Here is a 17,320-nt window from a genome sequence, read left to right as displayed (position 1 = left end):
GTTTTATATTACATTGCTCACATGAAATGTTTTGAGGAATGTTTTGTGGTTGCAGCCAAGCAACTGTTGCACTTAAAAGGATAAGTCAACCCAGAATATAATCTTTTTGCCTAATAAAAGGAAACGCATTTCTAAGCAACCTTGCAGTATACATTATTAACAGTTATTTGCATACAGTGGAGGAAATAATTATTTGACCCCTCACTGATCTTTGTCCAATGACAAAGAAATGAAAAGTCTCAGAACAGTATCATTTCAATGGTAGGTTTATTTTAACAGTGGCAGATAGCACATCAAAAGGAAAATCGAAAAAATAACTTTAAATAAAAGATAGCAACTGATTTGCATTTCATTGAGTGAAATAAGTTTTTGAACCCCTACCAACCATTAAGAGTTCTGGCTCCCACAGAGTGGTTAGACACTTCTACTCAATTAGTCAACCTCATTAAGGACACCTGTCTTAACTAGTCACCTGTATAAAAGACACCTGTCCACAGAATCAATCAATCAAGCAGACTCCAAACTCTCCAACATGGGAAAGACCAAAGAGCTGTCCAAGGATGTCAGAGACAAAATTGTAGACCTGCACAAGGCTGGAATGGGCTACAAAACCATTAGCAAGAAGCTGGGAGAGAAGGTGACAACTGTTGGTGCGATTGTTCGAAAATGGAAGGAGCACAAAATGACCATCAATCGACCTCGCTCTGGGGCTCCACGCAAGATCTCGCCTCGTGGGGTGTCAATGATTCTGAGAAAGGTGAAAAAGCATCCTAGAACTACACGGGAGGAGTTAGTTAATGACCTCAAATTAGCAGGGACCACAGTCACCAAGAAAACCATTGGAAACACATTACACCGCAATGGATTAAAATCCTGCAGGGCTCGCAAGGTCCCCCTGCTCAAGAAGGCACATGTGCAGGCCCGTCTGAAGTTTGCCAATGAACACCTGAATGAGTCTGTGAGTGACTGGGAGAAGGTGCTGTGGTCTGATGAGACCAAAATAGAGCTCTTTGGCATTAACTCAACTCGCTGTGTTTGGAGGAAGAAAAATGCTGCCTATGACCCCCAAAACACCGTCCCCACCGTCAAGCATGGGGGTGGAAACATTTTGCTTTGGGGGTGTTTTTCTGCTAAGGGCACAGGACAACTTATTTGCATTAACGGGAAAATGGACGGAGCCATGTATCGTGAAATCCTGAACGACAACCTCCTTCCCTCTGCCAGGAAACTGAAAATGGGTCGTGGATGGGTGTTCCAGCACGACAATGACCCAAAACATACAGCAAAGGCAACAAAGGAGTAGCTCAAGAAGAAGCACATTAAGGTCATGGAGTGGCCTAGTCAGTCTCCGGACCTTAATCCAATAGAAAACCTATGGAGGGAGCTCAAGCTCAGAGTTGCACAGAGACAGCCTCGAAACCTTAGGGATTTAGAGATGATCTGCAAAGAGGAGTGGGACCAACATTCCTCCTAAAATGTGCGCAAACTTGGTCATCAATTACAAGAAACGTTTGACCTCTGTGCTTGCAAACAAGGGTTTTTCCACTAAGTATTAAGTCTTTTTTTGTTAGAGGGTTCAAAAACTTATTTCATTCAATGAAATGCAAATCAGTTGCTATCTTTTATTTAAAGTTATTTTTTCGATTTTCCTTTTGATGTGCTATCTGCCACTGTTAAAATAAACCTACCATTGAAATGATACTGTTCTGAGACTTTTCATTTCTTTGTCATTGGACAAACTTACAAAATCAGTGAGGGGTCAAATAATTATTTCCTCCACTGTATGTATGGCTCTGATACACTCGTTTTATAACCTCTGCTGTCCTAGGTTCTAGGAGACCCTTTCTTTCCTAGTAGAAAAATAACATTAAAATATTCCCCATAGCCTCCATGTTAAAAAGACGTGTGTGTGTGTGTGTGTGTAATTAACTATCTGCCATTTGCATGCTGTTATTTCAGTTTTCAGTTATTTTCCTTTTTTTCTTACAGCTGGTAATGGAATACTGTTTGGGTTCTGCTTCAGATTTGCTTGAAGGTAAGCTCATTTGCCTTTTCTATGTTTTGCCTTGTTTGCACAGTATGTGAAAGCAGATAAGTTAATTAAATTCTAGCATCCTTAAAACACACATGCACACACCATGTCGGATTTGGGTCTTTTAAGCTGGCCATACACTCACTGATGATATTGTACAAACCATTGGTCACACTAAAGATCGAAAATCACTATGTGTATGGCCACATTTAGGGCTCGGTGAAGAATCTGACATCTTGGGCAGACGCTCACAGAAAATAGATAGATATAGATAGTGCCAAATACTATGTCACCCACAAGTGCCACGGCCCATTGTGAGATCCTTTGGGACTCTGGTATGCCAGTCTGACCCTGCAAAACATAAATACATCCCAATTTTTCGCGGGACAGTCCCTTAACAGCTCAACACACAGTCCCGGATTCTTATTGAAAAGTCATTACTTTACCTTTTGATCTCCTGTACTGAACACTAAATAAGATACAAATTAATTAAAAAGTAGATTTTGACAGAGCCCAGAAATCTTAACCTACACTTGCACTTAGATACATTGTTTCTCAGACTTCATTAAGTAAGAGCCCAGAAAGTTAACAAGCTACACCTGCACTTAGATACAATTGTAACTAATAAGTTAACAGGTCTCTTGGGGTTGAACTGAGATATGCAGTTTAAATGGCAATTTCAGCTTTTTTAGCAAAACTGTAATAACACATAAAACAAGACCCCAAAACCCCCCAAAATGTGTTCAAACTTGAAATATCCTGACAAATTTTGTAAAATGGGAGTGATATTTAGGGGGTGCGCTGTACGACCCATTTCTTTTTCTCCCTCATTTCATTTCCCAAATGTTGGGAGGTATGTAAATACTTATGGTTTGCGTTTATATTTCTAAATCTCATAATACATTTCCAAATATTAGCTACAAAGGGATTTAAAACAGTTTGTCTTAAAAGTTAATGATATGGATGGACTAGACAGCAAACGGTGGCAAACTGAACTTGATATCCAGGGCCCACAGCCACACCTAATGGATGTAGTAAGTGCTAAGTATAGGTTTTGTAATAACATATTGTGGTAATAAGTAAATGATAAAAAAAAATTCCTAGATTTAGGCCCGTTGGGAGATTTTTATTTTTTTTTAACTTATGCAAACAGTCTGACTCTGTTGGCAACTTTAAACCAAAGGAAATCTAGAATTTTTATCTATATCTGATCTATGAATTCAAATGTATGGAGTTATTTAACACATTAAGACAGGGCCTTAATTTGGGGTCAGGTTTTATGTCACACTATCTGATCTGACTGAGTCCAGACCCCTGGACTATTTACAACCCACCCTAATAAACCTTAATTACTTTCACCATCTTCACAAGTTATCTCTATCTATCTGTAACTTCCTAATTTATTGCTTGTAAACACTTCTCTCTGATCTATCAGTATAAATGTTGTGCCATTTCAGTTCTCATTTATATTTTGCCTGATGAAGGGGCCTTAGAGCTCTGAAAGCTTGCAATGTATTTTTATTGTTAGCCAATATAGGTATCATTTCAGCAATACTCTTGTATTTGTATTTTGTTGTTTTTTTTTTTTTATTATTATTTTAGAATATTTATCAAACGGCTGTTTGGTACATGCTATTTTGGCCCACAAATTACAGGTTTTGATCTTTAGTTCACAATGCAGCTCTTTAGCATTTGTAAAATTGAACTGCCAAATGTTTTTTTTTTTAAACTATATACTTATAGGCCATTTTTAACATAGGCCCCATCATTTAGGGTTTTTGTAGTGCATTGGCTTTATAATCATGCCTCTTTGTCTACACAAATCTACACCGAATTCATCATGGAAGAAAGATTTTAGCACAATTTTATTACAGAGGTCACTGCTGTTTTCATTTTATTTTTATTTTCAGGACTTGTCTGTGGTATCTGCTTTTATACTTTTCCTTTTATTTTTTTTCTTATATTTTGCATTACATAAAAAATACAAAAGTCTTATTACTTGTTTTCTGTCTCGTTGTAGTTCATAAAAAACCACTTCAAGAAGTGGAAATAGCTGCCATTACCCATGGTGCCTTACAGGGGCTGGCTTACCTACATTCTCACAACATGATTCACAGGTAAACATCTGTAATTTCACATAGAATTTACCATTTTTTTCTGTTTTTGTAATATATGACTGGTTTATCATTGGTTGACTTCATCTAAAACATTTCAAACACTTGGAATAAACAACTAATTTTCCAAGCTGAAATGAGTTGATTTAAAAGTGCTTGTTGCTCAGTAGATGAGAATGGCAATAGCAAAGCATTCTGATGAACTGACACAGGTATCGCGTTAGAAAAATTTATAACAAAGGGGCACATTTATCAAACTGTCAGGAAAATGTTTAACTGTCAGGAAAGTTTTAATAAATGGGAAGATATTGAATCTTTTCAGTATTCCCTTATTAGATGTTTGATAAATCAGCCCTTTAGGCTAATGCCACACTAATGTATTTTTGGCAAAGCAATTCTATTGCTTTTATTGTTAAAATTTATTTTTTTAGTACTTTATGGAGATCCAAATTATTTAAAGACCCCTTATCCAGAAAAACCCAAGGTCCCGAGCATTTTGGATGACAGGTTCCTTGCAAAGGTACAGACTGCTTCGGGAGAATGGGAACTACAGAGACAGTTTGTGAAACATTTCAGGCAGCAGAAATGCTGCGGTGGAGAATTATAACACGTGCAATTGACTTTAGTCTTCTTATTTAAATATATCCTTCAGAAACTGAAAAATGATCCATTAATCGTGGTGTTTTTATCCAGATAATGTATCATTTATTTTAATGATTTACTTGTGGAGGCTAAATACAAGTGGCCAGATTGCACTATGCCCAGTTATAGTGCTCCTGGTGCAGGCTTTTTGTGTGTTTTGTGGGCCTGCTCAAGATTAAGCGAGCCGGAACCTTTCCAAGTTTTAACTAAAAGACTTGCATAAACCTGGCTAGGATATGGGTTCAAACTATCCTTAACTATGGAAACTTTCCTTAACTAGTCATAATTTATTATTATAATAAATAGGAGCCTGTCTTCCATCATACTCCTCAAAAGGTAAAATATATAATTTGCCAGAGGGAAATTTCCATACTTTCTGTTCACTTGTATAGTAATTTTTAGGGATTTTAGGGAAGGTTGAGCTCTTATTTTCACCCTGAGCCACATCGTCAGTGTCAAAGTTAAAACCATTTAAGTTTACAGTGAGGTAAAACTAAGCCTTTTTCGCCTGCCTGTTACCATGTTCCATTACCCTTATAGGGATACTGTCATGATTTTTATGGTATGCTTTTTATTTCTAAATTACACTGTTTACACAGCAAATAATTCACTTTACCATTTAAAATGTTATTCTTGAACCAACAAATGTATTTTTTTTAGTTGTAATATTGGTGTGTAGGCGCCATCTCAGTGCATTGTGCCTGAGTCTGAGCTTTCAGAGGGAGCCAGCACTACACATTAGAACTGCTTTCAGGTAACCTATTGTTTCTCCTATTCCCATGTAACTGGAGGAGGAGTCCCAAGCCAGACTTGGATTTCTTACTATTCTTATATCTCCAGGGAGTTGCTATCTTGCTACCTTCCCATTGTTCTGCCAATCACCTGCTGGGAGGGGGGTGATATCACTCTAACTTGCAGCTCAGCAGTTAAGTGTAACTAAAGTTTATCACAGCACAAGTCACATGGCTGTGGCACCCTGGGAAATTAAGAATATGGCTAGCGCCATGTGAAATTTCAAAATTAAATATAAAATAATTTTTTACAAAGTCATCCTGGGCCAGTGGCCCAGTTACTATAAGAGGGCCCACCACTGAGAAACCTGTTTGACTTCCTCTTCTCATTTCATACTTCTGTTAACAAATAAAACAAAACTATTATTTTTTAGATATGAACAACTAAAAAAATTAATCTGTTACAATGTGTACGTAACTATGTTTGACCTACATACATACCTGCTGTGGATAATAAAGGTTTATGTCCCCTTTAAGTGCAAGTCAACAGTGTAATAATTCCCTATAACTTCTTATGGAGTAACCATTCCTTACTACTACCTTGTTTTTTTGTTATTCATTAAACCGCTGCAGCACAAAGTTTATTGATTTCTTTTTTTTTTTGTGCATGGGACTAAGCAGGATGATGTGTTGCCAAAGTCAGTTAATCTTTTCTTGTATATTTTATACATTTGTCTAATGTCAATTTTTTAGAATATGTGCATACCTTTGTATTGATTACTTAAAATTAAAATATATATTAAAAAGCAGCTTGGGTTTTTTTCCTGGCTATGCACTAATGCTGAAACTGTAGACTACAACCCCCTCTAGTGGAACTAGAAAATTAGCTAGAGGATGCTTGATGTAAAATATCTTTTGTACCTTTCTTGTTGGTCATGCCACATGTTTTAACAGATGCCCAAGTATATGCCTATGGATAATAATTTGATTAAAAAGTCTTTTTGTTCCAGGAAAGCATTGCTCAGAATCTGCAGTTAATAAACCACAAAAATGTACTGAAACACAGACATCCTCCCTGATGCTTAGGGGCACATTTACTAACCCACGAACGGGTCGAAATGAGTCCGATTGCGTTTTTTTCGTAATGATCGGTATTTTGCGATTTTTTTCGTATTTTTTGCGATTTTTTCGGCGTCTTTACGAATTTTTCGTTACCGATACGATTTTTGCGTAAAAACGCGAGTTTTTCGTAGCCATTACGAAAGTTGCGTAAAATCGCCCGATTTTTCCGTAGCGTTAAAACTTACGCGAAAAGTTGCGCCTTTTTCGTAGCGTTAAAACTTAAAAGGTGCGAAGTTTCGCGTAAGTTTTAACGCTACGAAAAAAGCGCAACTTTTTGCGCAAGTTTTAACGCTACGAAAAATCGCCAGATTTTACGCAACTTTCGTAATGGCTACGAAAAACTCGCGTTTTTACTCAAAAATCGTATTGGTAACGAAAAATTCGTAAAGACGCCGAAAAAATCGCAAAAAATACGAAAAAGTCGCAAAATGTTCGTTTTCAAGTCGGAACTTTTCCAATTCGGGTCGGATTCGTGGGTTAGTAAATCAGCCCCTTAGTGTCAATTACTGTGTGGTCATTGATGGTTTTTATAGACTACCTATAACTTTTGAGCTGAAATCTCGATACAGGTATCGGACCCCTTATCCCGGAAACCCATTATCAAAAAAGTTCCTAATAACCGAAAGGACATCTCCCATAGACTCCATTTTAATTAAATCATTCACATTTCTCTGTAACAATAAGACAGTACCTTGTACTTGATCCCAACTAAGATATAATTAATCCTTATTGTAGCCTAAACAATCCTATTGGGTTTAATTACTGTTCAAATAATTTTATTAGCAGACTTAAGGTAGGAGATCTGAATTACGGAAAGACCCCTTAAGGGCTCTGGTACACGGGGAGATTAGTCGCCCGCGGCAAAACTCCCTGCTCGCGGGCGACTAATCTCCCCGAGTTGCCTTCCCTCTGCCATCCCACCGGCGAACATGTAAGTCGCCGGCGGGATGGCAGACGCGGCGGCGCGATTTCGCGCAAATCGCCGAAAAAGACTCGCGAGGCTTTTTCGGCGATTTCCCGAAATCGCCCCGCCGCGTCTGCCATCCCGCCGGCGACTTACATGTTCGCCGGTGGGATGGCAGAGGGAAGGCAACTCGGGGAGATTAGTCGCCCGCGAGCAGGGAGTTTTGCCGCGGGCGACTAATCTCCCCGTGTACCAGAGCCCTAACTGGAAAAAACCCAGGTCCCGAGCATTCTGGATAACTAGTCCCATACCCCTGTGTGTGTGTGTAGATATAGATAGATAGAGATTGGAGATAGATATATATATATAGTGTGAACTGGTAACAGGTAAACAGGTGGAAGGGAGATATATTTCCCCTAGGTTCATCTCCTACTCCCTCATGTATAGTGGTGCTGAGTGGGTTAATTCCCCAAAGGAATCACACCTGGGGAATAATCAGCAGGCTAGATAGGCCTGCAGTCAGAGAGTGAGGGGCTGGAGCTGAGACTGTGGATTGAATTTGCTGTGTGAGGGTATGTGCCTGCCTAAAGCAGCTTGGAGCATTTTCTCCCAAAGAGAAGGACTCTCAAAAGGTACTGTGACTCTGGGGAGTTGTGTTTTTGGTTTAGCCGGCAATCTCAGTAGGGGACCGGTAATAGAGAGGGAAGCACCCTGTGTATTAGTTAGAGCCCAGTATGGCAAGGGTTTTGTTTACTTTTGTTTTACTTATGCTTCTGCTGGATTCCAGAGTCAGTCACTGTACACAATAAAATGGACTGTATTCACCTAAAGGACTGTCTGTATGTCTGATCTCGCTTACAATAGATATATATATATTTTTTACCCAGTGAATATGCTTAACAGATCTAATATGAATTAAAAGCATAGTTATTTTTCTATTTGCTTTATACCTTCATACTTCTATGAAAGTATTGCCTAAGCAACCCATTGCATAGACAAAAGCTTTTTATAAATACAACAGGAGTCCTGCTGTATAATCTAAGGCAGCGAGATCCAATTTATTACAAGTAGGCTGATTATTTCGACATAAAGCATGTTCAAAGGCCAAATTAAATTAAAATGATCATATCATAAAGGGTAGTCTATATAAACTTTGGGCCATAAAAATGCTTGGGAAGCATCCGGCCCTGGGGCTTCTAGTTGGACAGCCCTGATCTAAGGTATTGCAAAATACACCCCACAAATAAATGCAAGTTGCTCAGCTGTAGTAACTGTAAATTTTCTGGAAGCAGCCATGATTGTTTACCTCACTTTATTATAATCCCATTGCAAAAAGCCAAAGGGTGTTTGACATAAATCTAAGAGCGTGGCATAATCCTCACTGATGTCGTAAGTTTTCTGCCACTGTTAAGGGCAAAATAGCACATATAGGTATTTAAATTAATTAAATGTAGCACCAGTCTTGGGTTCAGGAGCTTGTACCACTGCAGCCTGAATTGAAACACTACAAAACCTATATCTCTTAATACAAAAAGTGTTCTTGAAAAAACTAAACAGGACATGCAAATTCAGTTTTTGTATTATTAAGGGCTGTATTTATTAGGTGGTGAGAAGCACCGGATTCGGGCAACAGGATTCACCCACATGCCTCCATTAGCAAGATAAAAAAAAATATTTTGCAAACAAATATGCCTTCTGCATTGCAGAAATTTTTAATTTGAATTATATTTCTGTTTCTACAGGGACATAAAAGCTGGGAATATTCTGCTTACTGAGCCAGGTCAAGTAAAGTTAGCAGATTTTGGATCTGCATCCAAATCATCTCCTGCCAACTCTTTTGTAGGAACTCCTTACTGGTAAATCACTGTTATCTTGAAAACTGTTTTTCACTTACCCCTGCCTTGCATCTTGCTTCTGTTTTCCTTCCTTAAACTGCTACTTTTGGGTCTTTTTGAGGAACAAAATCCAACTGTATCTAAGAATGGTATGAAAATATCATGATTACAAACATTAAACTTCAATATGTCCATATATGTAAAAATTTGTTGATACAGGGTTGCTTCTAGTGATTTACATGGGATTATTCTGTGGACTTTGTATTGCCCTAGCTATTTATTTATTTTCTAAACACTAGCCCCACGGCTGATGTTGGTGATGGGTGACCCACGGACCCTCTGTTTTATTGGAAGGGAAGGGGGCATAATAGGTTTATTTGTCTGTTTTAAAATTTATTAATGCAGTAAAAAATTATTTTGCTGTAGTCACCCTGTTTGACTGAAGCACAGACTGTTTGCTTAACAGAGGATCTTTATCCACATACTCCATATTTTAGTTGTACAGTATAAAGTAAACTGCCAACTGCTTAAAGGCGAGACCATGCACATTTGACTTTCTCAACCATGTACACTATTGTCTCCCCATTTCCAGTCATAACTAAACAAGAGTTGGGGGAATTCCGTACAGTCACATATAGTCATTAAGGAATTTTAAGACCTTTTTTTTTTTTTTTTTTCCATTTATAATGCTTGCTTGGGAACCAGATTACTGCATACTTTACTATGTAGTGTTGATATTTTTCCATGTAATTTTAAAAAGTTTTCTTCTCCAGTAAGTGTACTTTGTTGACTACGGTGTATTTTCTTATTGTATTTCTTGTATTATTTTCTGTTTCTATACCTCAGAAATCTTGTGTTTTATGTTGCATTTTTATGTTGACACTGAACTGGCACTATTATTGCAATACCAATTCTTTGCTTCAATTACAGGATGGCCCCAGAAGTCATTTTAGCCATGGATGAGGGGCAGTATGAAGGGAAAATAGATATTTGGTCTCTTGGTATCACATGTATTGAATTAGGTAAGTAATAAAATATACTGAAAATTATCATTCTCATATTTGCACCTACATAAAGGGATAGTTCACCTTTAAATTAACTTTTAGTATGAGACAATTAACAGTTTCTTTGTTTTTTTAAATGAAATTTTTTGTTAGTAGCTCTCCAGTTTGAAATTTTCGGAGCTATCTGGTTGGTTGTGACTAATTTACTCTAGAAGACAAATAGTTTAAATTATTGTCCTGCTTGTGTCTGTTACCTTTTGCTTAATGTGTTTACTAATTTTCTAAAATTTTAATGTTGTTTGTAAAACCCTTCAAATCTACATTGATACACGCAACTTTTTTTTCCATATAAACTAGCATTTTTGTGGTTGGAAAAATTCCTGCTCTTGTTTATCAAAACCTTGCTTTATGTGTTATCTCAGATAATGCCAGCTTTCATGGAATGGTTTCCCTAGAATGACCTAAGAGATTAAAATAATTGGATTATGTAGTATGACAACATTAAAGAGCTCTTCATTTTAACAGCAATGCCTTACTGGGTCTGCATGTTGTGGACATTTTCCAGTCCCTCCTCTTTCTTTCTTTCTTACTTTAATTCATTCTGCCTTAACTGACTTCCTTGTTTCTTTTTCACAGCTGAAAGGAAACCTCCATTATTTAATATGAATGCAATGAGTGCCTTATACCATATAGCCCAGAATGAGTCCCCAACACTACAGTCTAATGAATGGTAAGTTCAAAGTAATTTTCTTTATATGGACATTGTTACAGTGGTTATTGTTTTCATTCATGATCTGGCAAAGTAAGAGTCCTAAAACAAGTGACATATAAAATATTTATAGAGAGATATTCATTTATGAGTAAGAAATTCAGACATGAAAAGCAGTACATCACAGAATATCTAATGGAAATCATCCCATGCAATGGCATAACCTTAACTAGGGCCCACAGCAAATTTAGGGACCCCAACACTTGTTTTACAAGCATATACAGCACCTTGGAAAAGTATTTAGACAAAATATTGTGCTTTACATTTAATTTCTTTGAAATAAAAATAATTTGTTTTCAAAACATTACCTTATTTTATGTTAGAAAATAACAGCAATAGCCGACTAACTAGAACGATCAGGAGCTAATCTGCCTGAAAAAAATCTGCCAAAATGACTTACAGGGTGCAAAACTGGTGCAAACTTACGCAACAAACAGTTTCAATGGCTGCAAACTGTGACTTTCCATAATTAAAGTGTTAAAGGGATTTAATACTTATGGGAACAGCATATTTTGTTTTCCTTATATTTCCCGATTTTTCTTTAACATAAAAGAATGTCATATTAAAATATAACTTAAGTTATAAGTTTCAATGTTAAAACAGAGAATATGTTTCTTTGTTGAATTTGTATTCATTAAAAGGAGAGGAAAGAATCTGAATACAGGTAGTGTATACAGGTATAGGAACCGTTATCCAGAATGCTCGGGACCAAGGGTGTTCCGGAAAAGGGGGCTTTCTGTAATTTGGATCTCCATACCTTAAGTCTACTAAAAAATCAATAAAACATTAATTAGACACAATAGGATTGTTTTGCATCCAGTAAGGATTATTTATTTCTTAGCTGGGATCAATTACAAGGTACTGTTTGATTACTACAGAGGAAAAGGAAATCGGTTTTAAAAATCTGAATTATTTGATTAAAATGGAGTCTATGGGAGACAGGCTTTCCGTAATTCAGAACTTTCTGATATCTGGTTTCCAGATAAGGGATCCCATACCTGTACTGAATATACACATCATGTAGTGCAAATTGCCCCTAATACAATTATATGGAAAATACTCAAGCAATTAGATACTGTTTGCGTTAGAAAACCAAAGGTGTGCTGACTGCCACATGAATACACTAAATTAATCATATGAAGAGAAACTTAGTACTGACAGTGAACGGAAGTTGTATAGCTACATTTTGGAGAAGCAAAGCTATAGGGCACAACACACTTTGCATTCTGCTGTCTAACATACGTTGACCACTTTTTTTTTTTATATACTCTTTAATACGCTTCAGACAGAACTGCTTGAACACACCACACTTAATTGACACAACTGCAGAACTGCCAGCCAGTGATATTATCCTGTGCTTGTATCAGGTCATCAATTGACTGGGCTATTGAATTTTACTAATATTTTTTTCTAGTTTTTACTATATATTGTGGCTATACCTCTGCTGGCTTCCTACTTGTCTGAGAATCAAATGTTTCCTGAACTTGTTTGCCACAAACTGTAAAAGTGTCTTTCTGCCAGCAGTTAACTTTGTGTTGCTTCAAGTAATTTAGTTCTAGGTAATTTCCTGTCCTGATTACAGCTAATTGGCTGGCATTCAAACTGTTAAAGGCTGATTTCCAAGGTTCTTTGATCTGTGGTACATAAAGCCTTTGTTTTAGAGTATAGATTCTGTAGAATCAAGACTGCACACCCCTTTTTCCAAAACAGAACGGAAAGACATAAATGTATATACAATACGGATTGTTTTGCTTTAGGATAACGTCCTATGGAGAGATTAGTTGCCCGCGATAAATCAATGATACTGCAGGCAACTAATCTATCCGAAATGTCTTGCAACCAGCATCAAAGGCAGGGGTCCCCAACCTTTCTTACTTGTGAGCCACAGTCAAATATTAAAAGACTTGGAGAGCAACACAAGCATCATAAAAGTTGATGGAGGTGCCAAATAAAGGCTAAGATTGGCTATTAGGCAGCCTCTATGGACACTATCAGCTTACAGTGGGCTTTATATGGTAGTAAATCTTGTTTTTATTCAACCAAAACTTGCCCTCAAGTCAGGAATTCAAAAATAACTCCCTGGTTTGGGGGCACTGAGATCAACATACAAGGGCTTGGTGAGCAACATGTTGCCCCTGAGCCACTGGTTGGGGATCCCCGATCAAAGGGAATCTCCGGTGGAAAGGCCTACACATCACTTTGGCTTTTCGAAGTTGCGCCAGCAGGTGGAAGAAAAATATGGTGAAAAAAACCAATATTTTGCACTTTATCTACAAGGGGATTTATAGCCCAAAAAATATTATGCTAGTCCATATAGTAGGAGCCTTGTAGTAGGAGAACTAGCACAATATTTTTCTGTCTGTAAATCCCCCTGTGGATAAAGTAGTACAAAATATTGGTTTACCATGATTTTATTTTTCTCACTGCAGCTTTTTTTGCCAGAATTACTCATAATTGCACATATTTAAGTTTAGTAATGGTGTGTTCAGTTACACAGGACATTTACAAAATTTGTGCCGTGTGATTGGGACATGAATTTATCTATTTACACCCCCCGCCCCCCAATTTATTTGCAATTTGTTCCCCATAATTGGTACAACAGGCTTGAGCTCAGTTTTTCACTTTTTTTATGTGTACATTTGTGAAAAATGTTGACCCATCACACAATAAATAATACAAATGTTATAATGCCAATAATAATAATAATAAGAAGAAGACATTACCTCTTTACCCTAGCAGTTAGTGGTTGTGAAAGTTACATATGCCTTTTAGACTGTGTGACCCAGTGGTGGGTGTTTATGTATTCATATTAATAATACTTAATAATCTAAAGTGACAATGCAATAAACAATTTTTTTAAACAAAAAATCAGTCTTAATTTTATCAACAGATGAATAGAAAACATTTTATTTGCTTTTGCAACTAGGTGTTTGAAGCTGTACATTCATGAGAATTATTGCCAAAGTGAGACTTAGCTACAAAGATTAACGCTTATGTTTTTTCTTTTCACCTTCAGGACGGACTCCTTCAAGGGATTTGTAGACTACTGCTTGCAAAAAATACCTCAGGAAAGACCAACATCTTTAGAACTGCTGCGTGTAAGAATATTTTCTGTTATCATTGTCTTATATTGTGCTTTCTTTTTTCTGCTTTGCCCATCTCAGCATGGTTCTTTGGGTTCTGGCTCAGCAAAAGTTATCAAAGGGATTAAACAATGAAACATAATAAAGGGCAATATTTACTTTTTTCTTTGTGCAAGAAATTTTATATATTGCCTTGTCTGGACCGTAAGCTGTCATATCTTATTCAGAGTTTACAGAATGCCCCTCTCTCTCGCTGAATATAATCCATGTATGACTTATAGGCATCTTTATTACCAATAAGTTTGTATATGTCTATGCAAAAACAGATGAAGCACACCAGATTTAAGTGGTGATTTAAGATTTCAAGATTTATTATTCTCCATTTAATAAAGAATCAATGAACGCAGCATGGCATTTTAGTAGGCAAGCCTCCATTATATTTTATTCATCCCAAACCCTACAATACCCCTACTATATAAAGGCTGCAGGCCGTGAAAACAATTAGCCATTTATCAATTTGTGCAATGGACTGCATAGTTTAAAAGTTTGTAAACCCCTGTTTTAAAATACTGAATCTTTTATATATTATACCAAATACTGGGGGGTTATCGATATCTATACAATTTGACAAACATATTTCTTAAAGGAACCACCATCACTTTTTAAAGCACAACAAACACCTCAAATTGCTTCTGTATCATCCCAAGACTACCAGTGGGGATGCCCCCTGTAGCTGCCCATCATCTCTGCTGATTATTTACTCCAGGACTCTATCAGTAACTTGAGCTTAGGGACTGACTCACAATGAAAAATACAAATGCACAATAAAAGGCAGATAAGGCAGCTTACATATGCATAGAATCCGATGTATTCTGCATCAGAATTAAAGCAAAACTATACCTTTTAGAGCAAATATTTAACCAAGAGAAAATGTATATCATATTAAGCTCCCACAGGGATCACCTGGCAGAAAATAATGCAACTTCTGCATCAGAAAGAAGTGCGGGAGTGAAACATATAGCTCTGTCCATTTATTGGCTAATGTGGCCCTCCATTTATATTTGCCCTTTGTTTGCATGTGAGCACAGTGCTCATTTAATTCAGAGTGCAGATTAAGGGGTATCTAAACCCCAATATATGAATTGGTGAAAACTTAATAAGACTGGTCCTCTGAGCAATTGAAATCCATTTTCTGTTTTAAGCGGTTTCTAAGATATTTGCAGTTTTAGACAGTTTTATACTTCTAGGCAGGCTCAGTAGCACTCTTTGAGGGTCCAGAGTGTCAGCAAATTTGTCTATGTACTTCCTGGATTCAGTTACCCCTAGGTTTGCTGACTCCCTGCTAAGCCAAGAGTTTGGCGTTGGCAGTGTAAAAATATTAAATTCCCAAAAATCATTTTAAAATAGAAAATTAATTTTTACTTTTTTTGATTTTTTCATTTTAGATCTTCTTTAAAGAATAAGGATAAGTATATATTAGAAGAACCTTATTCTTATTGAAAAGCTAGATTGCCTTGCTTGGGGAGGGGGTTCGGCTTACCTGATAGTACTCTAAAAATGTTTTTAAAAATTAATGCTAAATTGCCAGCAGCACTCGGCATTTATACTGGCCTGTCACCAAGCATCTCTGGACTCTACTTAGATTTTTCCCTCTCTCATTTTGAAAGTCAATAATAAAGTAGTACTTTTTTTGGTATTAACACCTTATGATTTCTTCCTGGAGACAGCATGACTTTGTGCGAAGAGAGCGACCACCCCGGGTCCTTATAGATTTAATCCAGAGAACTAAGGATGCTGTCCGAGAGCTGGACAACCTGCAATATAGGAAAATGAAAAAAATACTCTTCCAGGAATCTCGAAATGGACCATTAAATGAGTCTCAGGAAGATGATGAGGTAAGGGCAAATGGTGTGTATGTATGCAGTAAGTGTTGTTTAGAGCTGGTTGACTCTAAGCTGAGAATGCACAATACAAACACCAACACCAAAGCAAATCATCTCTTTTCTGTGGAGAAATCATACATTCATGCTTAAGTTGCATAGTGGGGGTACATTTAGAGCAGGTGAAGTATTGGCAGTCAAAACAATAGAAGCTTCAATGGGTTACTTTGTTTTTTAATACCTAATCACAGGCCATGACACTAATAGTGGATACAATATGCACATCATTAGAATTTTGATGGCAAAACAAAAACCCCCTGTTTGCTATTGCCTTGCTTGTTCAGAAAACAGAATAAGCTAATTGTGTTTATGGGCACATCATAGTAAATCTACTTGAGGAGCAATTTGTTATGGAAACATTATATTTGCTCTTCCATTACTGAACCAATTTGCTTCAGCAAAGATTTTTTTCTAGGGACTTGTGCAATGCTCTAGGAACAAACACTACTTCCTGCTGGGTGAGAATTGCAAACTTCAATACACAACCTCACAGCTCATTTCTAAGGTACTCTTTTTCAGTGGGCCGATATTGCACAGAGACCAGTTTCATATCTTCTGCGTTCTTATTAGCGGAAACATTACATATAACCATTCTCTATTGCAGTGGACTATTTAAATGCAGCATTTTATTACTTGCACTAGATCAAAAACATGCAGCTTAAGACATACAGTATAATACTCCTGTGTTTTTATGCTGATATACCCTAGCCACACAAAGAAGATACCACCTTATATTAGTATAGGTGCCTGAAATATATATGTTATGTTTAAATGAGATGTTCTCCAGCTCATTAATTAATTTATGTACGTTAAAGCTGATTTTAATATTTTCCTATATAAATATAATATAGGTATAAGATATGTTATGCAGAACCCATTATACATAAACCTCTGAATTGAGGATTGGGATCTCCCATAGACTCAATTAACTTTTTTTTAAAAGTTTTTTTTTTTCTCTGTAATAATAATACTGTAGCTTGTACTTGATCATAAACATACAAATCTTAATTGTTATTGGAGGCAGGACAATACTGTTGGGATTATTTAATGTTTAAATGATTTTTAGTAGGCTTAAGGTATGGAGATCAAAATTATAGAAAGAACCCTTACCCAAAAAACCCAAGGTCCCGAGCATTCTAAATAA

At 36.8% G+C, this 17,320-nt stretch overlaps 1 protein-coding gene across 6 annotated transcripts in view; it reads left to right on the top strand.

Annotated features, from left to right (window-relative positions):
* taok3 (TAO kinase 3) overlaps nt 1–17,320 on the top strand; it is a 120,320-nt gene that overhangs the window by 35,530 nt on the left and 67,470 nt on the right. For all 6 annotated transcript variants that reach the window (XM_031895450.1, XM_031895445.1, XM_031895427.1 and 3 more), the window contains 7 exons: nt 1,990–2,035; nt 4,053–4,149; nt 9,288–9,401; nt 10,311–10,402; nt 11,021–11,114; nt 14,170–14,251; nt 15,964–16,131. In XM_031895450.1, coding sequence (XP_031751310.1) covers nt 1,990–2,035; nt 4,053–4,149; nt 9,288–9,401; nt 10,311–10,402; nt 11,021–11,114; nt 14,170–14,251; nt 15,964–16,131 — 693 coding nt within the window. The remainder of the gene's footprint in view (nt 1–1,989; nt 2,036–4,052; nt 4,150–9,287; nt 9,402–10,310; nt 10,403–11,020; nt 11,115–14,169; nt 14,252–15,963; nt 16,132–17,320) is intronic.

This window comes from Xenopus tropicalis, chromosome 1, assembly GCF_000004195.4.
Source record: "Xenopus tropicalis strain Nigerian chromosome 1, UCB_Xtro_10.0, whole genome shotgun sequence".
In the NCBI taxonomy this organism is placed as follows: Eukaryota; Metazoa; Chordata; class Amphibia; order Anura; family Pipidae; genus Xenopus; species Xenopus tropicalis.
The sequence above is the reverse complement of the archived record's forward strand: the minus strand, read 5'-3'. Positions and strand labels throughout refer to the sequence as shown.